Source organism: Cherax quadricarinatus, chromosome 10 (genome assembly GCF_038502225.1).
Source record: "Cherax quadricarinatus isolate ZL_2023a chromosome 10, ASM3850222v1, whole genome shotgun sequence".
In the NCBI taxonomy this organism is placed as follows: Eukaryota; Metazoa; Arthropoda; class Malacostraca; order Decapoda; family Parastacidae; genus Cherax; species Cherax quadricarinatus.
Window position 1 is genome coordinate 15,751,624 of NC_091301.1, and position 25,484 is coordinate 15,777,107.

The 25,484-nt window shown below is 40.6% G+C and overlaps 1 protein-coding gene across 2 annotated transcripts in view; it reads right to left on the reverse strand.

The window, feature by feature from the left end:
• LOC128687971 (protein FAM98B) overlaps positions 1 to 14,594 on the reverse strand; it is a 59,459-nt gene extending 44,865 nt beyond the window's left edge. For both annotated transcript variants that reach the window (XM_053775616.1, XM_053775615.1), the window contains exons 1-6: positions 14,460 to 14,594; positions 12,109 to 12,323; positions 11,620 to 11,774; positions 10,291 to 10,401; positions 2,608 to 2,787; positions 1,825 to 2,010 (exon numbers count right to left, since the gene is read on the reverse strand). In XM_053775616.1, the coding sequence (XP_053631591.1) occupies positions 1,825 to 2,010; positions 2,608 to 2,787; positions 10,291 to 10,401; positions 11,620 to 11,774; positions 12,109 to 12,323; positions 14,460 to 14,497 (885 nt within the window). In that variant the 5' untranslated portion in view covers positions 14,498 to 14,594. The remainder of the gene's footprint in view (positions 1 to 1,824; positions 2,011 to 2,607; positions 2,788 to 10,290; positions 10,402 to 11,619; positions 11,775 to 12,108; positions 12,324 to 14,459) is intronic.
• Positions 14,595 to 25,484: the final 10,890 nt, after the last annotated feature.

A 25,484-nucleotide genomic window follows, 5' to 3' on the forward strand; every position in this document is an offset into this window, starting at 1 on the left:
TTAACATATTTATAGAGGGGGTTGTAAAAGAAGTAAATGCTAGGGTATTGGGGAGAGGGGTGGGATTAAATTATGGGGAATCAAATACAAAATGGGAGTTGTCACAGTTACTGTTTGCTGATGATACTGTGCTTCTGGGAGATTCTAGAGAAGCTGCAAAGGTTAGTGAACGAGTTTGGGAAGGTGTGTAAAGAAAGTTGAAAGTGAACATAGATTAGAATAAGGTGATACAGGTATCAAACAAGTTAAGCAAAGAAAAATTGGATATCACATTTTAGGGAGTATGGAAGAGGTGAATTTTATTTTTTTTAATGTCAGCCGTCTCCCACCAAGGCAGGGTGACCCAAAAAGAAAGAAAATCCCCAAAAAGAAAATACTTTCATCAACATTCAACACTTTCACCTCAATCACATACAATCACTGTTTTTGCAGAGGTGCCCAGAATACAACAGTTTAGAAGCATATACATATAAAGATACACAACATATCCCTCCAAACTGCAAATATCCCAAACCCCTCCTTTAAAGTGCAGGCATTGTTCAGATATTTGGGAGTAGATTTGTCAGCAGATGGGCTTATGAAAGATGAGGTTAACAATAAAACTACTGAAGGAAAAAAGGTGAGTGGTGCATTTAGGTGTCTGTGGAGACAAAAAAACATTATCCATGGAGGCAAAGAAGGGAATGTACGAGAGTACAGCAGTACCTCCGTGCATAACAAAAAAAAAAAAACGTTATCCATGGAGGCAAAGAAGGGAATGTACGAGAGTACAGCGGTACCAACATTCTTCTATGGGTGGGAAGCATGGGTTGTGAATGAGAGGAGGCTGGAGATAGTGGAGATGTCATGTCTAAGGGCAATGTGTGGTATAAATATCATGCAAAGAATTTGTAGTGTGGAGTTACAAAAGTGTTATTCAGAGGGCTGAAGAGGGGTTATTGAGGTGGTTTGGTCATTTAGAGAAAATGGTTCAAAATAGAATGACTTGGAGACTGTATAAATCTGTAGTGGAGGGAAGGAGGGGTAGGGGTAGTTCTAGGAAAGGATGTGTTAGATAGTAGTGAATGGAGACAAATAGTTTTTGGGACCTGATGAGCTGTTGGAGTGTGAGCAGAATAATATCTTGTGAAGTGATTCGGGGAAACCGGTTAGCTGGACTCGAGTCCCGGAGGTGGGAAGTACAATGCCTGCACTCTAAAGGAGGAATTTGAGATATTGGCTGTTTGGAATGACATTAAATTGTCATAATTGGGCACCTCTGCAAAGACAGTGATAATGTATGAATGATGGTGAAAGTGTTTCTTTTTGGGCGTCACCATGCCTTGGTGGGAGATGGCCGGCGTGTTAAAAAAAAAAAAAAATGCAAGGATAGCATAATTAAGCATGGTATGCTAAAGGATGAAATTAAAAAATTGCATGACAAAAAGTGCAGATTTTACATGCTATTGGTAGATGAAAATGAATGCTACAGAAAAAAAAAAAAAACATGTTTCCCAACCTTCACTTTGTGGAAAGGTTAAATCAACTTCAAATATTCAAAATGTTGTTAATTAAGTTTGTTTCTGGACAAATGAAGCAAAAATGCTCAATTTTTTCTACTCTACCCTATGGAGTAATTACTGGCTCCACCTCAAGCTAAGCTTACATAGAAGTTCTCTTCAACAAACTTCACGGAAATGTTAATAAATAAAATAAACAAATGACACTAAATGGACAAACACATTAGGAACTAGTGTGATGTACTGATATTTAATAAAATCTGCTCAGAGTTTTTACAATGGAGTCTATATGACTGAAGAAAACTTACCTACATCATATATTTACCTTATTTAGAGCAGATTTTGTCTGTTTGCGAACAGATGCACTGCTGGTTTTCTCTAGAACAGCTAGATCCTCGCGAGCAGCAAGCACATCACCAATTGAGACATTGGGTTCCTCCTTCATTTGATCACGTCTAGACCTGAATGCTTTTGTTAAATCATTTTCTCGCATCTTTGCTTTGTCTGACCACTATGAAAAAATAAAAATAGATGCATTGTTAATTTTACAAAATTAAATAAATGAAGAATTATAAATGCACCATTTTGCTGGTGACAAAATTTCTCCTGTAAATGATAACTCAAAACACCTTAAACAGAGGTTTATATTATAAACCTATTTTTCAAGCACTCGTTTAATCATATTGGTATAACCTAAGTTTTTGAACTGTAGTATCAATATGCCTCTGGCAAGACAGTGATGGAACTAGTGATGATGAAAGTGTTTCTTCTTTTTCGGGTCACCCTGCCTTGGTGGGAAACAGCATGTGTGAAAGAAAACATACTTTCATGTATGTATAATCAATTAGAAAATTAAATTAATTTATTTTTCTCTGAATTATCTAATCATTTGTATGATGTCAGTGCCATAAAGAAACATCACTCTTATTATTAAAAAATGGAATGCTAAAGCTTACACGTGGATTTATTTCATTGTTGCAAATAAACTTTGAGAAGTAACCATGCAAGATGAGAACTTAAGCTACAACATAAATTTGCTACACTGTAAATCTATATAACTGGTCTAAAAACTTCACAAATCTCTCATAAGAAAGGCATGATTCCTAACCTGAAATGACTGTACTGTGACATCCAGACGTTTAATCATCATCTCTCTTCGCATTCTATATTCGTTTTGCATTTCCTTTTGCATCTCCTCCAACATCTTCCATTGCTTGTCTGTTAGGACACCAGTGAAAAGTGGTTTACCAATCAGAGAAGCATGAGCTTTACTTTTAACGTCATTCACCTGAAAGGAGATGAAAACTTGTAATTCTCATTATATAAAGCAAAATATTTTCATAAACTACCATAAATAAATTTTAATGGATATACAGAGGAAAGAGAATGAGTGACTTTCACAACCCCAAATCCTGAGGCGTCTCCTGGTGTCGAAAATTTTTTTTGGGGAAAAAAAAAAAAAATTTCTTATGAAATGATAAGAGAATCTTTTCCTGACGGTAATGACACCAAAAGAATGAAATTTGAATTTGATAGAAAACTTATGGAATTATGCTCTCGCGAAGTTAGCAACCTCGGCGATACAGTGGACCCTTGATAAGCATGAGGCTTGAAAGTAGTAATTTTCGAAAAAACGTAACATCATTTTCGCCAAAACTGACTCGTGAATTGTCGTTTGACTTCCAAATAGTCGTTTGTCCCGGACGTGTACTCACAGCTCTGAGCCGCCTCACACTCCCTTCCCAGCCAGTGTGGCACTGTTTACCAGTGAGTGATGGTCCTCTCACTTGTTCATACGAAATATTTCATAATATTCCATTCGTTTTAGTGCTTGCAACTGCTAAATACGTTACCATGGCTCCAAAGAAAGCTCCTAGTGCCAGGCCTTCGGTAAAGAAGGCGAGAAATACAACTGATTTCAAGAAAAGCATCATTGAACAATATGAAAGTGGCGTACGTGTGGCCGAACTGGCCAGGATGTATAAGAAACCCCATACAACCATAGCTTCCATCGTGGCCAAGAAAAAGGAAATCAAGGAAGCTGTTGTTGCAAAGGGGGTAAATATGCTGACAAAAATGAGATTGCCAGTACTCGAGATGTTGAGAAGTTATTGTTAGTGTGGGTCAACGAGAAACAATTAGCAGGAGATAGTCTTATGATGCCACCGTAGTGGCATACACAGTGTGATAAGGCATGATGAGGCTGCCAGTTTAGACCAAATTCCAGCTACAAAATTTGTAAGTGAATTCAAGGAGTACATACAGACTGAACAATTAAAACCACAACAAGTGATGAAACAGGCCTCTTTTGGAAGAAAATGCCAAAGAGGACCTACATTACTTGGGAGGAAAAGGGACTGCCAGGACACAAGCCTATGAAAGACAGGCTGATGCTCATGTTTTGTAGTAATGCTAGTGGGGATTTCAAAATGAAGCTGTTACTAGTGTACCATTCTGAAAATCCCAGAGCATTCAAGAAAAACAATGCTATGAAGAGTAAATTGTGTGTCTTTTTGAAAGCTAATAATAAGGCATGGGGCATGAGGGAAATTTTCGTTGAGTGGTTCAATGAAGAGTTTGGCCCCAGTATGAAGAATTACCTCCTGGAAAAGAAATTGGATCTCAAGTGCCTCCCACTAATGGACAATACACCTGCTCATCCTCCAAACTTGGATGACCTAATTCTGGAGGAGTATGGGAGTAAAGGAGTAAAGCTCTTTCCCCCTAATACCACTCCTCTCCTCCAGCCCATGGACCAGCAGATCATTTCAAACTTTAAAAAACTCTACACCAAAGCAATGTTTCAAAGGTGCTTTAATGTGACCTCAGACACTCAATTGACCCCAAGAGAGTTTTGGAAAGATCACTTCAGTATCCTCCATTGCATAAGCCTTATAGGTAAGGCTTTGGAGGGAGTGACTCCCAGGATTTTGAACTCTGCTTGGAGAAAATTGTGGCCAGATTGTGTCCATAAGAAGGATTTTGAAGGGTTTGGGGCTGACCCTGATGAGCCTATGGCAGTTGTGGAATCTATTGTGGGGTTGGGGAGTTCCATGGGGTTGGATGTGAGTTTGGAGGATGTGGAAGAGTTGGAGGACTACAATGAAGAGCTAACCACTGAGGAGCTGCAAGAGCTTCAGCTGGAACAGCAACAGACTGCAGTTCAGAATACTGCTGCAGAGGAGGAGGAAGAGAGATGGAAGAAGTTGCCTTCTTCAGAAATTAAGGAGATTTTTGAAATGTGGGGTAGGATGGAATAATTTATGGAGAAACGTAACCCTGACATGGCTGTTGCAAGCCATATCGGCAACTTGTACAGTGAAAGTCTTGGCCCATTATAGGGAAGTTTTAAAGAGATGCTAGAAACAGAGCTCTCTGGACACTTTTTTTTGCGAGAGGGGGCTCCAGGGACTCTCAAGCTGGTCCTAGTGGCATTAAGAAACAGAGAAGAGAAGTAACCCCAGAAAAGGACTTGGTACCTGAGGTGTTGATGGAAGGGGATTCCTCTTCCAAACAGTAAATAATGCAATCTCTCTCCTCCTCCAGTCTTCCATACACTAAGAAGAATCGCCAATAAAGGTAAGTGTTATGCTGTTAATGTTTCATTCATCATGTCCCATTTTATTGTGTATGTACTACATCTATATTTCATGTAAAAATTTTTTTTTGTTTCAATAATGCTGGGTGTCTGGAACGGATTAATTGTATTTACATTATTTCTTATGGGGAAAATGGTTTCGAAAACTGTTAATTTCGAAAATAGTCTCACTTCCTGGAATGGATTACGAAAAACGAGGGGCCACTGTATTTATTAATCGGCGATTTTGCCCACTTTGAGCCCTATTTTCGGCTAATTCCATTGTTCCAGTCGACCAAACTCGTAGCTATTTCTTTAAAACTCCATTTGCTCTATTGATTGAGCACAAGAAACTGCCCATTTACTGATTTCAACTACCCAATAATGTGGTCAGGAATTTGCAATTTGGTCAATTTCACACAAATTAAAAAATATGCCTTTTTAAAAATAAGGTCCAGAATGAACAAGGCAGACATTCCTGGCTCTAAAATAACATCATCTCTGTTCATCAGTCACATCTCCAGGCCCCTCTGATATTACTCTTTCTTTCTATTTTGAATTTTTATTCAAACAAAAAATAGAAGATTTACTGTTATGTAGACTACTGCAATATTGTAATAACTGTAGAAATAATGTCAACCCATTCATGACCGCATATTAGGATGGCTAGCTGGACATTTATTGCACAATGACATTTGTTTACTTTTGAACATCAGAAAAAATCAAACATTTCCCCTACTCTGAGCTCCATTTCAAGGTTCTTTTCATAGTACAGTGGAACCTCAAATTTTGAACATATCGCTTATTGAACTCTTCGAAAATCGACTGCTTTTTTCGAACCAACTTCGTCCCTATATCAAACTAGCCCCTATTTTCGAACCGCCAGGTACCGGACCTGTCCGCCTTCTTCAAAGATTAAGAAGATTTGCGCCAAGTGGAATGATGTCCAAATGTTTGTGGAGAAGTACCACTCTGAGCAAGCTGAAACAAGCCATCTTTGCAACAAGTTCAGTTATAAAACCATGTCCCATTTTAGGGAAATCTTAAAGAGGCACCAGAAACAGTGGACTGTGGACAGTTATTTTGTGAGACAGGGGTCCAGTGACTCTCAAGTTGGTCTTAGTGGCATTAAAAGACAGAGAAGGTAAGTAACCCTAGAGAGGGCTTTGATACCTAAAGTCCTTATGGAGGGGGATTCCCCTTCCAAACACTAACCCCAACTCTCTCTCTCCTCCTCCATATCTTCCAGATGCCATCACCAATCTTCAATAAAGATAAGTAAAAATGTTATTTTATATTTTTTTTTATTTTTATTATCACACTGGCCGATTCCCACCAAGGCAGGGTGGGACTCTCCTCTTCCTATCTGATAGTTCTGACACTGATGAAGTGGAAATGAAGACGAATTCTATGGCTTTGATCAGTTAGTGACCGAAAGGAATGACCAGGATATCGATAATAGTGCAGAAAATCCTGACGATCCTCAACCTTCTACCTCTGGTGTGGGCACTCGTGAGTCACGGTCGGTTGTGCCTCAACGCAAGAGAAAACTAATATTTTCGCATGGCCAGGCCTCTGACTTCAGTAGTGATGATGATAGTGACGTGGATTGTGATTTTATTGCGCTTCACGATCATTCGAGTAGTGATAGTGAGGAATCACATTCACCAGTGAAGCGTCGGTATGTTCGCCGCCGCATGCGCTCGGGTAGTGTACCCTATGCTGTGCCCAGGGGACGGAGTACATCCCGTGATAGTGAGGATGATGTGGCTACACTTGGCATGGATAGACCACAGGCATCAGTAGATGGTGGTAGTGGCGATGGTAGTGGCACCGCCATGCGTGACTCACCAGCCCAGGCTGGGACCCACGCTGCTGACTTGTCAGTTCAAGGACAAAGCGGAGCGTCAGCCACCAGCCCACCACAACCACAACCACCCGCACAACCAGCCTATGATGTCCAGTATCCACCAGCAAACTGTATCTGGGATTGGCAGCAAAATCCCAATTTTGTTCCCAAGCCCCACCACTTTGATGACTCTCAAAGTGGAATTCTACCTACTTGTCCCCTTGGAACCATGGCCAATGAACTGGAATTCTTTGAATTATTCTTTGACCAGCCATTGATGGAAACTATTGTCAGGGAAAGTAATAAGTATTTTGAGTACACCATGGCAAATACGATCATATCACCACAGTCAAGACTACACAGGTGGAAAGAGACGACTGTTGCAGAAATGTATTTGCTTTTGGCAACAATAATGCTTATGCCTCATGTCTATAAGCATAATATAAAAGCATACTGGTCCACAGATCGGCTAATTTCTACCCTGGTCTTCAGTGAAAAGGTTTATCTTACTGTTACGCATGTTGTACTTCTCTGACAAAACCAGGCCTGACAGAAGTGACAGGTTATACAAGATTAGAAATGTTTTCATGTATCTCAAACAAAAGTTCAGCATATACTTTTATCCATTCAAGAATCTTGTAATTGACGAGTCTTTGATTTTGTTCAAAGGTAGACTGTCATTCAAGCAGTATATACCGAGCAAGAGGAAACGCTTTGGTATTAAACTGTTTGTACTCTGTGACTGTGACAGTGGCCTGGTGTTGGATATTGTTGTATACACGGGAAGTAAAACATTTAAAGATACCAAGATGTTACTGGGTATCTCAGGTGACATAGTGAGAAACATGATGGCACCTTATCTTGGTAAGGGGCATACATTATATACCGATAAATGGTACACAAGCCCATTACTCAGTGATTTCATGCCAGTGAACAAGACAAATGTGTGTGGCACAGTGCGTTCTAATTGTAAACATGGCATCATGGCATTACGGTGGCATGACAAACGAGATGTCACATTGTTGACAACCATTCACCGTAATGAAATGCAAGACAGTGGCAAAGTTGATCGAGTGACTAATGAACATATTCGAAAACCAGTGACAGTGATTGATTATACACAAAACATGCGCGCTTGGTTGGCAAATGTGACATGCAGAATGGTTTTGCTGATTGTGTTCGTAAGAGTTACAAGTGGTACATGAAACTTTTCTTCCATCTCATGGACATTTCAATGCTCAATGCATATAATATGTACCAAATAAAGACTGGCAACAGACCACCGTATGGTGAATTTTGTTTGTCTGTTGTCAGACAACTCATAATGAAGTACCAGGTAAGAACACCTGCTATACAACAAGGTCCTCGAATTACTCAGGATATACCCAAGCGTTTGAGGAGGGAAGGTGATCTTTTCATAATACAGCTTCCTTCAACTCAGAAGAAATTTGCTCAGAAGAGATGCATCGTCTGTACACAAACAAAACGACGGCAACAAAGACGCAAAGACACTCGGTTTATGTGTGAGGAATGTAAGGTGCCTCTGTGCATGGTGCCTTGTTTCAAGGAGTTCCACAAGCTCCAGCAGTTCTAAAACCATGTCCAGTGATTGTAAATATGTAAATGTATGATAGAACATTATTATTATACAAGATTTGTGCATGTTTATTGTAATAAACAACAGTGGTAAACAATAATATGATAATAACTTTAGTGCGGTTATTGTGTTCAATACAGTGAGTTTATATATATATACATTATATACAGTATTGGTCTCTCAGGCCCCAAATGTTAGTAGGAAAAGAAAAAAATTGGAAAAGAAAAGAAAAAAACTATAAAAACCGCTAAATAAAGTAATGCGCGTATGTGGAATTCGTCGGAACTGTATCTCGGTAAGTACTGATCAGAATTTTTTTTTTTTGTCTTATTACCTTCACAAAAATATGCTCTTTAATTCTGTAAAAAAAAAAAAAATTTTTTTTTCAAAATTTCTTGGACACGGGAGCACCACTTCAGATTTTGGCCTTGGACCCTGAAGGGGTTAATCCAAAAACATGATCGGAGTTTTTTTTTTCTCATTATGCACTGCGTGCTGCAGGATTTTTTTTATATGGTGCACATTGACCACACAGACCTATTCTCTCACACGTGGGCCTACCAGCTTTCTCCTGCAGGTACCAAAAAAGGTATATGTGGGTCAATTCACTAATGAGTCAAGTTTTACTATGAGACTGAGCAAGATAAAAATTTGCATCTCCTGGATCTTCCTTATTTGGCAGGATAATGGTGAACCAGTTGATTTTTTTTAGGACAGACCAGCAGATATGTAATTAAACTCTAGATATTAGCTTTAACCAAATTAAAAACTAATCACAGGACCACAAGTTAGAAGAGAAACCTGAACAACCACAAGTGAAAACTATAACCCTCCATATTCATTGAAAATAAGTTTCAAATCATGAAAATATCACAAAAAGTTTTTAGACATACACTGAATTCAAGACTCTAAATTGCTTGTATCTCATATTATGTTGTACCTTTAAGGATTTACAGTACAGCCAGTTTTCTTAGATTCATCCTATCAGGAAAGTACTATCAGTGAGGCCCTGCTGGTGCCCAGACACCATGGACTGTCACCATTTACTGTGAATTTTTTTCTATACATTTTCCTCTTTTCTTTCTTTCTTTCAACACAACGGCCGTATCCCACAGAGGCGGGGTGGCCCAAAAGGAAAAACAAAAGTTTCTCCTTTTACATTTAGTAATATATACAGGAGAAGGGGTTACTAGCCCCTTGCTCCCAGCATTTTAGTCGCCTCTTACAACACGCATGGCTTACGGAGGAAGAATTTTGTTCCACTTCCCCATGGAGGCAAGAGGAAATAAACAAGAACAAGAACTAGAAAGAAAATAGAAGAAAACCCAGAGGGGTGTGTATATATATGCTTGTACATGTATGTGTAGTGTGACCTAAGTGTAAGTAGAAGTAGCAAGACGTACCTGAAATCTTGCATGTGTACGAGACAGAAAAAAAAGACACCAGCAATCCTACCATCGTGTAAAACAATTACAGGCTTACGTTTTACACTCACTTGGAAGGACGGTAGTACCTCCCTGGGCGGTTGCTGTCTACCAACCTACTAACTCTTATGATTAGCAAATAAAAGCACAAAGTGCAAATATATCGATTGTGGTAAATAACATGTGGAAGGGGCTTTAGGAAATATTTATCCCTGAAAATAAGAATTCCATAAAACAGGAACAGTGGTTAGTTAATAAATCAAGTTAGTCCATGACATTTTTTTTTAACTATACCTAGTATTTAATGTACAGATATAAATAATACAAGCTAATTAATCACTTACTTTCTGTTCCACCTTTACAAAGAGCTGCTGTGGAGTAATATTGGCAGGAGGTTTAGGGAAGCCCAGAGCAATAAGCAATTGTTTTAGGTCACGTGCATGCTCAGTCTCGCGCTGAAACAAAAATAATTGCAAATCAGATAAAATAAACACAACAAGACTGTAGTCACTAGTAATTACAATATTTCTACATAATTATGCATAGAGAGCAATGGACAATGGCCATGACAGACAGATTACATCATGTTCAAATAAATTTTGAACATTTTATTTCAAGTTGATAGGTAGGCTGTTCAGTGCTCTGGGTACCTTTACAGAAATGGTGTCTATACAGATTCAGTCATAGAGATTTTGAAAATTTATATATTTTTTGTGGGGTGTCTGTTGGAATTATTTTATAACTCTCCAGGGTCCTGTAACTATATTAAGAACAGTGGTACTATATCTGTTAATATGAATAGCTCCAAGATTTACACTAAAGATAGGTGTATGTTATATACAAGTAGAAATTTCTAAAATTTATCTGCCAACTCTCCTGTTTTGAGAGACAAAGTACTGCAATGCTGCCCGAGTGCAGAATATCATATTCGTGCAAAGTGCCAAACCCAGAGGGATCATACATTTATTGGGAATGATATATAATCAGGTATGATTCAAGTAACAGGAGAGTAAGGGCAATTCCTTGTATCAAGAACACTTCGCCAGTCTCATAACATCCTCCTTGAAGGGTGAGTGCAGAACATTTAATAGGATACCATTTCCCTCATATGAAAGTACCTCCCTGTATGGTCGCTGTCAGCTAACACTTGTGTAACGGTGCTAGTGCAGATTGACAAGTTCGAAGTATTTATCTATTGTAGATTCCATGCATAGATAACCTATTTACATACTCATGGAAGTGATTTATAAACTTCTAAATGAGGCATGGATAAATTAGTGTCAAGTATTGAATATGTAATGTAAATTAAGATAAATAGTTAAAGGTTACTGTCGTCAACAGAATAAAATGCCTTTTGCACATCAAATGTGTAATTTGATATTCACTGTTTTCAATCCTTGTGTAGATTACGTTAGTCACTTGTGCCCCCTCTGGCTCTGATTCCAAACTAGAAAGGATTTAGAATTATGCACCTCATTATGCTCAAGAATCTTCAAGCTTTGTGCCAAGAAATATCACTAATTTATTATCAATAACAGTTTTGTAAATTAAATAAAATACATTAATAAGTCTTTCTCTCTTTTTCATCACTCTACCTTAGATGAAAATGGCTAAAGTGATATAAACAAATGGAAATACAAGTTAGTAAAATAAGTGATAATTTGTGGACTTACCATCTCAACTGTCATGCTCTGGTCAGGTTTTGCTGCAGATATCATACGTGCAGCCATAAGTTCGGCCAATATGAAATCAAGTAAAAGAAGTCGTGACTCAGCATTGCTCAGTCTCTGGCTCATGGGTCCTTCAGTCAACTGACTGTGCGGGCAACCTGAAATATTATTAGATAAATCAATAATCAGAATATAATGAAATGTTCAAATTGGATGGTTTTTACCAGGTAGTCGTTCATGCAAACAGATTCTGGGAGATCTGATAGCTTACTACCTACATTTGCATCACCAGCCATATTACTTTTCACCCTATCTTATGTTTTTCCCAAACCAATAAACAATACAAACAGCTTATCACCCATATCTAAGAACTGTCCATTTAAATATTTGAATACAAAACGTCAGTATACATATGCACAGTGCTTTTCCTAACCAATGTAAGATGGCAGTTAAATTTTCACCTACTCTAGTTCCACAAAAAAGTTAGCTTACTCAGTTCCTTGAGAAATGAAGAGACCTCCATGATGAAAGCTGAATGATCATCTGGAGAGGTAGTTGCATTGACCATTTCTTCAAGATTTGCTAAACTTCGTAGCTCACCAGTCACCCATGCAACCAGCTTAGTGTAGGCTACATTGTGTGGTCCTCCACCACTCCCCTCAACCGCTGCCTTCAAACTGGCTTCATCATTTATGTCTCCAGAATACCTGAATTAAAAATAACTTTAATAATGTAAGACCTTAAATATTAACTTGTCTCTTACATCTATGGACGATCATATAAGATCATTAACAAATCACCTTTAATGAAAATCACAAGCAAGTACATGAGTATGTAGGAAAGGCAGCTAACAAGAGATCCTGAAAGTCCATACTGAGGCTATCTGGCTACATTATAGCTATCTCTAATCTTGTCTAGATTAGCATAGTGTAGCAGGCGGCTTTCCCTAATTTTCAATTTCTTGATGATCAATAAACAATGTGAAATGAAAATTTCACATGGATTAAGAAATGCAGTACATGTACTTCTGAAAGAATATTTAGTGGTTTCGAAATTTTCTTAGATATGCATGTGCTCGATGCAAGTGTTTAATTTTGGCCTCGTGTCAAGATATGTATTGTACTTGTCTGTCAAGTGTGTAACATTGACTAATGTTTAAATATTTTAGCTTTATCTTCACATTTGGGAGAAGGCCTTATCAATATTGAGTGGAAGTTTAATAAACATCATCCAAGTAGGTATCCTCACAAACTTGTCATTAACAATGTTGTTGAAGACAAATGTGTCCAGATTTGAGATAGCAAAGTTGTCACCTGCAAAAAGAACTGGTTTAAATTTCTGATGGGCATTTGATAGGTCATTAATGTAGACGAGATATAAGATGGCCTAGAAAGCTGCCCTGTAGCACTCCTAGGTTGACAGGTCAAGTTCATGAAACATTGTCATTAATGGTCACAGCATGATTTCTAAGTGTTATAATAATAATAATAATAGAAATAATAATAATAATAATTATTTCTACAAGTACACATACATGTACAAGGTATACAGGCCTAGTTGACATCAATAACATACTATATAGAAAGCCCCTTGCTATGCAGAGCAATTTGGGCAAATTAGGAAATTTTTGTCCCCAGAATGCGACCCACACCAGTTCACTAACACCCAGGTGCCTATTTTAATGACAGGTGAACACTGACAGCAGGTGTCTTAAGTAAATACTTCCTAACATTTCCACCTGTACTGAGGATTGATCCCCAGACCTCAGTGCATAAGCAGAGTGAGCTAGCAATCAAGCTATATTTTGTAGCCATGTAATTATTCTGTCATTTTGATACTGCATCTTCTTGCCTTGTGGGAGAAAACAGGTGACCATTCCTGAATCCTGATGGGTAAAGGTAAGATTATTTTTTTTTTTTTTTTTTTTTTTGGGGGGGGGGGGATTATTCACCCAGAGGGTTAGTAACCCAGAATAACCCAATGAAGTCAGTTCATCACCAAAGGCTGTGGTCCTTTAACCCTTTCATATAGTGACTTAAAAAAATAATTTTATCTTCTAAAATAGTAGAGAATTTTTTTTTTTAAGGTAATGATACCAAAAATGCAAAATGGAAAATTTACAAAATTGCATAGTTGTGTGATGTTGGCGGTCTAAGAGCAAATTTACACATCAGTGATTGTGATCCTCTACTTCTGGAAGTCATCAAAGGTAAAGGTATATGTTGAAACTTACAACAGTGGCAACTCTGGCAAAATTATTATTATAATCAAGGGGAAGCGCTAAACCCGTAGGATTATACAGCGCCTGGGGGGATGTGGAAGGCATTCAGGCTTAATTCGGGGAACTGGAGCACAGATCCAATTCCCTGACCAACATCAAGGAACCTTCCCTGAGGCACCTCTGGCAGAAACTTTGATATATGGCCCCCCAAAAAAAGTCACCAAAACATTTTAAGAAAATTTATAAAATAATGTGTCGTTATTGTTGAATAATCTGAAAAGAATCTTTCAAAGTTAAAATATTACTTAGTAAACACATCTTATGTATTGATTTCTCTAGAACAAGGAACACTTCCAGAAATATTTACTCATTTTAATATAAAAGATAGAAAACAAACAAAACAGGAACAATCTAAATAAATTAATACTTATACTGTTGCTCCTATAATTATACGACGTTAATCAAGATGTAAAAGTTGATAATATCCTGAGAGTCGTAAGTTGAGAAAAACCAACACAAATGGGTTAGTGAGACTAGAACACATGTTGGCTCCTGACTCCAACACTTGCTAATAACAACCATCACCAGAATGCTGTAGGCACTGCGAGTGCTTCTGTCTTACCCCAGATCCTCAAGTGAGTCCAAAATATCATTCTCCATGATGGTGTTTAAGCGAGAGGTGTAGCAGGAGGGACCGGCCAGCCCTACCTCCACCACACGCCCGACACACAGCCTCACACCATCCCCAGGATGAACTACAACACTATTTATACTCATCAATATATCCAGCATTATATAATTTTGTCAATCAGTTAAATACACAGACAACATATCTCTAATATAAAAATCTGCAATGCAGTTTTAAATATTTACAAAAAAATACCTCATGCTTTTTCTCTCTTAAACATTATAGAGAACCTTCCTAATTATCACTAAGCAATTTTAATTTATAAGACCATTTAGTTAACATCTACCAATGGACAAACCAATTTATATTTACTCAAAAATAATCAGTCTATATAAAATCGTTCATCGTTCTTGGAAAAAAAATCCTCGTTCAGACACGTGGTCCAAAGAATTTCTATTCATAAATTTTTCGTTTATTATTCACAGAAATTTTAATCAAGCACAACCTTGTAAAATATGAATTTAATTTTTCATAGTGAATTAATGCTTTTCTAGTTTCTAGTGGCAAAAATGGTAAACAAACGATACGTTTTGTTGTATAATAAGGATATCGAACAAGTTGACATCTTCGCAAAGGAACAACAAAAACAAAAGAATATGAATATTTATTATTTGTCAATTGCTTTTTTTAATATTAAAATATTACAACAACATAATAATAATAATAATAATAATAATTATTATTATTATTATTATTATTATTATTATTATTATTATTATTATCATCAAAAAGAAGCGCTAAGCCACAAGGACTATACAGCAATAATAATAATAATAATAATAATAATAATAATAATAATAATAATAATAATAATAATAATAATAATAATAGTTACCTTATTCTAAGACGTGTAAACCATACTTTGTGGAAATAAAATTAATCATAATCATCGAAGTGGGAAGTGCTAGAAGTGTCACTAACACACATATGACCATGGACTTTGCATAATAAAATTATCATAACCAAACGCTAAATCCATAAGGTGATTTATATAATAAAGCTATTAAAGAAGCGCTGAACTAGGAGAGGGTCATACAGCCCATGAGGGGTGGGAGGCAATGTGGTTAAGATAAGATAAGATAAGATTTCGTTCGGATTTTTAACCCCGGAGGGTTAGCCACCCAGGATAACCCAAGAAAGTCAGTGCGTCATCGAGGACTGTCTAACTTATTTCCATTGGGGTCCTTAATCTTGTCCCCCCAGGATGCGACCCACACCAGTCGACTAACACCCAGGTACCTATTTGCTGCTAGGTGAACAGGACAACAGGTCTAAGGAAACGTGTTGAAATGTTTCCACCCGCCGGGAATCGAACCCGGGCCCTCCGTGTGTGAAGCGGGAGCTTTAGCCACCAGGCCACCGGGCCACCGGGTTCGAACCAAGGAAGATAGGTTAGGTTCATTTCCTTGGTTCAAGAGCCCTTCACCAGGCTCAAGGCAACCCCCTTTGAAGACTGTCACCTGAGCAGCAGAACTGTCGAGCTCAGAACAACTAACAACAGCACTAACTTCCCCATCATAGTCTATCACTGTCCTTGGGGTCAATCTTGACCACCACCTTCGCATACACACACACATCCACTCAAACCTTGCCATAGCTAGTAAAGTTCTCACAGGTCTCTACAAAACTCTAATACGACCTCTGATTGCTTACTCTCCTCTAGCCCTCTCTCTTGCAGCTAAGACCAACAAACTTAAACTGCAGCGTCTCCAGGATAAGGCTCTGCGCTGGGTGTTAGATGTCGGCTGGGATAACTTCGTCACAATCGAGTCACTCTATGCCCAGTCGGACATTCCTGCTCTGAACGTGTACAGGAAGATGCTCAGTGACAGACAGATAGACAAACTAGAGACACTACATGACTACTGGACCTCTCACCTTGACGAAGACATTCGCAGACCTGTTAACCCACACAATATATTCTACTCCTTGTATGAGCCTGCTCCTAACCCTATCTATAGATAACTGCTCTCACTAGCCTCTCCTAACAGGTGTGGACCTTAAAAGATGTACCTTTTGTGAAATCACCCCCCCCCCTCCTCCCTACATCACCATTGGATTTTCTTACAGGTACTTGCGCATGTTCGTTTTGGCGTCGGCCAAATCTGTTTTGCCTTATCAGTCCTCCTAGCCACGCCAGTCTCTGACCCACGTTTGTATTAACCACTGGGTTAAGCCCTGGTGCTATCCCTTCCACTGTTAACCTTGACAGGAATATAATTGAATCATTGTTTTCAAATTTTGATTCATTTATAATTAATATTCTACTGTACAACTATGAAATAATTACTCCTACTGTACAACTATGATATACTCCTTAGTATCAAGTAGACTTTAAGCCAATAATGTTAAGAGGCAATGGTATGGTGATACCGACAAGATGTGGAAAAAGACACTTATGTACAGTTCAGGACATTTATTAAAGGAAACGTTTCGCCACGAGTGGCTTCTTCAGTCCTAATACAGAGAAAACTAAGAAAACACACATATATATAGTGGTGGGAGTCAGGTGAGGTGAAGCGTGGGTAGAGGTGGTAATAGTAGTAGTAGTAGTAATTGAACTAAGGAGGTGAGGTTAGAGAGGGACCTGCCAGCAGGTCCCTCTCTAACCTCACCTCCTTAGTTCAACTACTACTACTTCTACTACTACCACCTCTACCCACGCTTCACCTCACCTGACTCCCACCACTATATATATGTGTGTTTTCTTAGTTTTCTCTGTATTAGGACTGAAGAAGCCACTCGTGGCGAAACGTTTCCTTTAATAAATGTCCTGAACTGTACATAAGTGTCTTTTTCCACAATAATGTTAAGTTGGCCCATAATGTCTAGGCATAATAGAGGCTCTCTGCATTGCAACCCACTATTGTAAATACAAAATCTCAATGTAGTTTGCAAAGACATAAAATAAATAAATAAATAAATAAATAAACCTTCCTCTCACCAACCAACTCTTCCACTATCCTCACTTTCCCTCCGACCCCACAAGGGTTTTAACCAATACTCTCGTCTTGAGAACATGGCTGTCACTTGAGCAGCAGAACGTGACTGTGACTTGAGCAAGTCCCAATATGACTCAGTTTTTAGCAAGCCGCTAACCACACTGAGAGTCGAAGATCTAAATGAATTTTTTATGAGAGCCACAGAATTTGGTAAACACAAGCCTATCTGACATTATCCTGACGCCAAATGACTTCGAACAGGTGATAAATGACATGCCCATGCACTCTGCCACAGGGCCAGACTCATGGAACTCCGTGTTCATCAAGAACTGCAAGAAGCCCCTATCGCGTGCTTTTAACATCCTATGGAGAGGGAGCATGGACACTGGGGTAGTCCCTCCCACAGTTACTAAAAACAACAGACATAGCCCCACTCCACAAAGGGGGTAGTAAAGTAATAGCAAAGAACTACAGACCGATAGTGCTAACATCCCATATCATATTATTATTATTATAATCAAGGGGGAAGCGCTAAACCCGTATGATTATACAGTGCGTGGGGGGGATGGAAGGTATTCAGGGTTAATTCAGGGAACTGGAGCACAAATCCAGTTCCCTAGATCAAGAGCCCCTCACCAGCATCAAGGAACCTTCCTTGAGGGGATCCCATATCATAAAAATCTTTGAAAGGGTCCTAAGAAGCAAGATCGCCACCCATCTAGATACCCATCAGTTACACAACCCAGGGCAGCATGGGTTTAGAGTAGGTCGCTCGTGTCTGTTCCAACTACTGGATCACTATGATAAGGTCCTAGATGCACTAGCAGACAAAAAGAATGCAGATGTAATATACACAGACTTTGCAAAAGCCTTCGACAAGTGTGACCAAGGCGTAATAGCGCACAAAATGCATGCTAAAAGAATAACAGGAAAAGTTGGTAGATGGATCTATAATTTCCTGACAAACAGAAGACAAAGAGTAGTAGTCAACAGAGTAAAGTCTGAGGCGACTATGGTGAAAATCTCTGTTCCGCAACGCACAGTACTCACTCCCATCTTGTTCCTTATCCTCATACCTGACATAGACAGGGATGTAAGCCACGGCATCATGTCTTCCTTTGCAGATGACACCCAAATCTGCATGACAGTGTCTTCCATTGCAGATACTACAAGGCTCCAGGTGGACATCAACCAAATCTTTCGATGGGCTGCAGAAAACAACATGAAGTTCAACGATGAGAAATTTCAATTACTCCAATATGGTAAACGTGAGGAAATTAAAACTTCATCAGAGTATAAAAAAAATTCCAACCACACAATAGAGCAAAAAACTAATGTCAAAGACCTGGGAATGATCATGTCAGAGGATCTCACTTTCAAGGACCATAACATTGTATCAATTGCATCTGCTAGAAAAATGACAGGATGAATAAGGAGAACCTTCAAAACTATGGATGCCAAGCCCATAATGACACTCTTCAGGTCGCTTGTTCTATCTAGGCTGGAATATTGCTGCACACTAATAGCACCTTTCAGGGCAGGTGAAATTGCTGACCTAGAAAATGTAGAAAACCTTCACGGCACACATAACTGAGATAAAACACCTCAATTACTGCGAGTGCTTGAAGTTCCTGAACCTGTACTCCCTGGAATGCAGGCAGGAGATACATGATTATATACACCTGGAAAATCCTAGAGGGACTAGTAGCACACTTGCACACAAAAATCACTCCCTACAAAAGCAAAAGACTTGGCAGACGATGCCACATCCCCCCAATGAAAAGCAGGGGTGTCACTAGCATGTTAAGAGATAACACAATAAGTGTCAGGGGCTCAAGACTGTTCAACTGCCTCCCAGCATACATAAGGGGGATTACCAATAGACCCCTGACTGTCTTCAAACAGGCACTGGACAAGCACCTAAAGTTGGTACCTGACCAGCCGGGCTGTAGTTTGTATGTTGGACTGCGAGCAGCCAGCAGTAACAGCCTGGTTGATCAGGCCCTGATCCACCATGAGGCCTGGTCACAGACCAGGCCGTGGGGGCATTGACCCCCAGAACTCTCTCCAGGTAAACTCCAGGTGAGCAGCAGAACATGACTCACCTGAGCAGAACATGACTGTCACCTGAGCAGCAGAACATGATTATAATGGGGGAGCGCTAAACCCATAGGATTATACAGTGCATGTGGGGCGGGGTTGATGGAAGGTATTCAGGGTCAATTTAGGGAGCCAGAGCACAGATCCAGTTCCCTAAATCACGAGCCCCTCACCAGCATCAAGGAACCTTCCTTGAGGGGAGCAGAACGTGAATGTCACCTTAAACATCGTCATCCATAACTGTCATTGTCAGCCACAATTAGAATTCATTTTATATACTGATGATTTCTTTACTAGTTTTTTTTTTTCAACAAGTCGGCCGTCTCCCACCGAGGCAGGGTGACCCAAAAAAGAAAGAAAATCCCCAAAAAAGAAAATACTTTCATCATCATTCAACATTTTCACCACACTCGCACATTATCACTGTTTTAGCAGAGGTGCTCAGAATACAACAGTTTAGAAGCATACACATATAAAGATACACAACATATCCCTCCAAACTGCCAATATCCCAAACCCCTCCTTTAAAGTGCAGGCATTGTACTTCCCATTTCCAGGACTCAAGTCCGACTATATGAAAATAACCGGTTTCCCTGAATCCCTTCACTAAATATTACCCTGCTCACACTCCAACAGATCGTCAGGTCCCAAGTACCATTCGTCTCCATTCACTCCTATCTAACACGCTCACGCACACTTGCTGGAAGTCCAAGCCCCTTACCCACAAAACCTCCTTTACCCCCTCTTTCCAACCCTTTCAAGGACGACTCCTACCCCGCCTTCCTTCCCCTATAGATTTATATGCTTTCCATGTCATTCTACTTTGATACATTCTCTCTAAATGACCAAACCACCTCATCAACCCCTCTTCTGCCCTAGTATCACTAGTTATATGCTGCTGAAGAAGTGCAGATACAGAAAGGAACACTGGCACAGCCATGGATTGGGGGCTCCTGGATGCAAATACCTTTCGTTTCTCCAATTAATAGCTAATTTCCACTGTATTATATTGACTAGTGCACACTGTAAGCATGACTAAGATATTTCATATACAGTGGTACCTTGACTTACGAGCGCTCCAATTTATGAGTTTTCCAAGTTACGAGCTGTTGCTTGGTTCATTTTTTGCTTTGAGTTGCAAGCCACAATCAGAGTTACGTGCGAGCTTCAGATACGCTGCCAATTAGTGGCGGCGTATCTGGCATCAAATCCAACTCTGTACCCAGAGGAATGTCAAGTACTTTGTCCCATCCCACATGCTCTTCCAAGACATAACTGGAAGGATAATACTCCCACACTAATCCTAGACTGTAGTGAGGCACCTCATCTTTTGTTTGATTCTTGTATAAATCCGGGGAAGAGGTAACCTCCATTTCAACACTCAGAGTTTTTCCAGAAACATTAAGGTAGGTGGAGCACTGATAAGTGGTGGGTGGAGTAGTGATGGTGGTGGGTGGAGTACTGATGGTGGTGGGTGGAGTAGTGATGCTGGTGGGGGAAGTAGTGATGGTGGTGGGTGAAGTAAGATAAGATAAGATAAGATTTCATTCGGATTTTTAACCCCGGAGGGTTAGCCACCCAGGATAACCCAAGAAAGTCAGTGCGTCATCGAGGACTGTCTAACTTATTTCCATTGGGGTCCTTAATCTTGTCCCCCAGGATGCGACCCACACCAGTCGACTAACACCCAGGTACCTATTTGCTGCTAGGTGAACAGGACAACAGGTGTAAGGAAACGTGTCGAAATGTTTCCACCCGCCGGGAATCGAACCCGGGCCCTCCGTGTGTGAAGCGGGAGCTTTAGCCACCAGGCCACCGGTGGTTGGTGGAGTGGTGGTGGTTGGTGGAGTGGTGGTAGTGGGTGTAGTACTGATAGTGGTGGGTGGAGTACTGATAGTGGTGGGAGGAGTAGTGATGGTGGTCAGTGGAGTGGTGGTGGTGGGTGTAGTACTGATAGTGGTGGGCGGAGTACTGATAGCAATGGGCAGAGTACTGATAGTGGTGGGCAGAGTACTGATAGTGGTGGGTGGAGTAGTGATGGTGATGGGTGGAGTACTGATGGTGGTGGGTGGAGTAGTGATGCTGGTGGGGGAAGTAGTAATGGTGGTGGGTGGAGTAGTGATGGTGGGTGGAGTACTGATGGTGGTGGGTGGAGTAGTCATGGTGGTCAGTGGAGTGGTGGTGGTGGGTGTAGTACTGATAGTTGTGGGTGGAGTACTGATAGTGGTGGGCAGAGTACTGATAGTGGTGGGCAGAGTACTGATAGTGGTGGGTGGAGTAGTGATGGTGGTGGGTGGAGTACTGATGGTGGTGGGTGGAGTAGTGATGGTGGTGGGTGGAGTAGTGATGGTGGTGGGTGGAGTAGTGATGGTGGTCGGTGGAGTGGTGGTGGTGGGTGGAGTACTGATAGTTGTGGGTGGAGTACTGATAATGGTGGGTGGAGTACTGATAGTGGTGGGTGGAGTACTGATGGTGGTGGGTGGAGTAGTGATGGTGGTTGGTGGAGTGGTGGGTGGAGTACTGATAGTGGTGGGTGGAGTACTGATAGTGGTGGGTGGAGTAGTGATGGTGGTGGGTGGAGTACTGATAGTGGTGGGTGTAGTAGTGATGGTGGTGGGTGCAGTAGTGATGGTGGTGGGTGCAGTAGTGATGGTGGTGGGTGCAGTAGTGATGGTGGTGGGTAGAGTAATGATGGTGGTGGGTGGAGTAGTGATGGTGGTGGGTGGAATAGTGATAGTGGTCGGTGGAGTACTGATAGTGGTAGGTGGAGTAGTGATGGTGGTTGGAGTGGTGGTGGTGGTGGGTGGAGTAGTGATGGTGGTTGGAGTGGTGGTGGTGGTGGTGGGTGGAGTAGTGATGGTGGTGGGCAGAGTACTGATAGTGGTGGGTGGAGTAGTGATGGTGGTTGATGGAGTAGTGATGGTGGTGGATGGAGTAGTGATGGTGGTTGGTGGAGTGGTAGTGATGGTGGGTGGAGTACTGATAGTGGTAGGTGGAGTAGTGATGGTGGTGGGTGGAGTACTGATAGTGGTGGGTGTAGTAGTGATGGTGGTGGGTGCAGTAGTGATGGTGGTGGGTGCAGTAGTGATGGTGGTGGGTAGAGTAATGATGGTGGTGGGTGAAGTAGTGATGGTGGTGGGTGGAATAGTGATAGTGGTCGGTGGAGTACTGATAGTGGTAGGTGGAGTAGTGATGGTGGTGGGCAGAGTACTGATAGTGGTGGGTGGAGTAGTGATGGTGGTTGATGGAGTAGTGATGGTGGTGGGTGGAGTAGTGATGGTGGTGGGTGGAGTTCTGATGGTGGTGGGTGCAGTACTGATAGTGGTGGGTGGAGTACTGATAGTGGTGGGTGGAGTAGTGGTGGGTGTAGTAGTGATGGTGGGTGTAGTGATGGTGGTCGTTGGAGTGGTGGTGGTGGTGGGTGGAGTACTGATAGTGGTAGGTTGGTAGTGATGGTGGTGGATGGAGTACTAATAGTGGTGGGTGGAGAAGTGATGGTGGTGGGTGGAGTAGTGATGGTGGTGGGTGGAGTAGTGATGTGGTCGGTGTAGCGATGGTGGTGGGTGAAGTAGTGATGGTGGTGGGTGGAGTAGTGATGGTGGTGGGTGGAGTACTGATAGTGGTGGGTGGAGTAGTGATGTTGGTCAATGGAGTAGTGATGGTGGTGGGTGGAGTAGTGATGGTGGTGGATTGAGTTATGATGGTGGTGGGTGGAGTAATGATGGTGGTGGGTGGAGTAGTGATGGTGGTGGGAGTAGTGATAGTGGTGGGTGGAGTACTGATAGTGGTGGGTGGAGTAGTGATGGTGGTGGGTGGAGTAGTGATGGTGGTGGGTGGAGGAGTGATGGTGGTCGATGGAGTAGTGATGGTGGTGGGTGGAGTAGTGATGGTAGTGGGTGGAGTACTGATAGTGGTGGGTGGAGTAGTGATGGTGGTGGGTGGAGGAGTGATGGTGGTCGATGGAGTAGTGATGGTGGTGGGTGGAGTAGTGATGGTAGTGGGTGGAGTAGTGATGGTGGTGGGAGTAGTGATGGTGGTGGGTGGAGTACTGATAGTGGTGGGTGGAGTAGTGATGGTGGTGGGTGAACCAGTGATGGTGGTGGGTGAAGTAGTGATGGTGGTCAGTGGAGTAATGGTGGTGGGTTGAGTAGTGATGGTGGTGGGTGAAGTAGTGGTGGTGGTCAGTGGAGTAGTGATGGTGGTGGGTGAAGTAGTGATGGTGGTGGGTGGGGTAGTGATGGTGGTGGGTGGGGTAGTGATGGTGGTGGGTGGGGTAGTGATGGTTGCCGGAGTAGTAATGGTGGTGGGTGGAGTACTGATAGTGGTGGGTGGAGCAGTGATGGTGGTGGGTGGAGTAGTGATGGTGGTGGGTGAAGTAGTGATAGTGGTGGGTGAAGTAGTGATGGTGGTGGGTGAAGTAGTGATAGTGGTGGGTGAAGTAGTGATATTGGTGGGTGGAGTAGTGATGGTGGTCGGTGGAGTAGTGATAGTGGTGGGTTCAAACACAACCCATTATTTATTTTTCTGTCATTGATAGCAAAATTTTATGCATTAAATTGCAATCTCTCTTGCTTTTTTCTAAATGTTTTGACTAATTAAACATATGTTGTTTTAATAAATACTTGGTATATTTTAAGTTTTAATATCTTGTTTTTTCATGATTTACTCCAATTTTGCTGCATTAAATCTGATTTATTACCCATAGCATTTTGAATAGCCCAGACAGGCTAAGTGTAGTTTCTCTATTACAGGCTTCTAGCTCATATGGACTACATATAAAAATCTAGTATAGTTCCAAAACTAATACTAAAATAAAGTCTTAGAAAAGTTTTAAAGATTTAATTGAAAATGATTTAAAAAATGACTCCATAAATTATAATATAGAAGGGTAAAGATTTAATACTGAAAGAACTTGCAATGAACATTATACCCACAAATAATTTCCCTCAAAGGAAGTGAGGAAAGCAGCATTTATGAAGGGGTTCGGGAAAACAAGTTAATGGGGCTTGAGCCCTGGAGGTCAGAAGTAGAGGGCCTGCACTCTGGAGGAGGAGGAGGAGGAGGAGGAGTAGGAATATTGCAGTTTGGAGGGGCATCTGAGCTGTAGTGTGGTACACCTCTAACAAGATGGTGATAGTGTGAGTGACAGTCAAAGTGTTTCTGCTTCTATTCTGGGTCACCTTACCTCAGCAGGAAATGGCTGGTGTGTTAAAATATAACAGAAAATCACAACCACTGATATAGTATCTTCAGCATTCTTTGGTAATACCATACAACAAAATAAAAGATGTTTTGTACAAGAAAAATTGTTAGTAAAAGTACAACAGACTAACATGTCATGTTTGTAGATAAACAAGTTACAGGAAGTCAAGCCTTCACGATGTTTGTCGAGGTAAGGCTGTGCCTCTTGAGTTCGCTCAATTTTTCCTATAAAATAGGTTCACATTTCAGCAATTTGCATTTCACTGCCTTGTGGCAGAACATTATGTAAATTATGAGGGAAGACCATACTGCAAGACTAACAGTTTAAACATGAAAGGCATTCTCTGTTGAAGGATAACACAAACTCTCTATCAGCTACTAGGTAAAGTGATATTTTGGGATTTTTTATATATAACATTACAGTAGAAATAATGAAAATACGTAGCTTATTAGACACAGAAAAACATAAAACTATTCATTCTTTGGTTTAGAAAGCATTGACAATAATGATTAATAGAGCACCTTAGCACTGTTATACCTAAATAATATAATTCCATGTTGCATATGTAGTACAGTATATTATTCATGATACAAATACATACAAGTCTTTATCTCCAAAAAGCTTGCAATGGATAAAATTGCTACAAAAAAAAAAAAAAAAGGGGCATGGATTTCAAGCTTAATTGAAAGTCACTGATTATGCAAAGCATTTTAG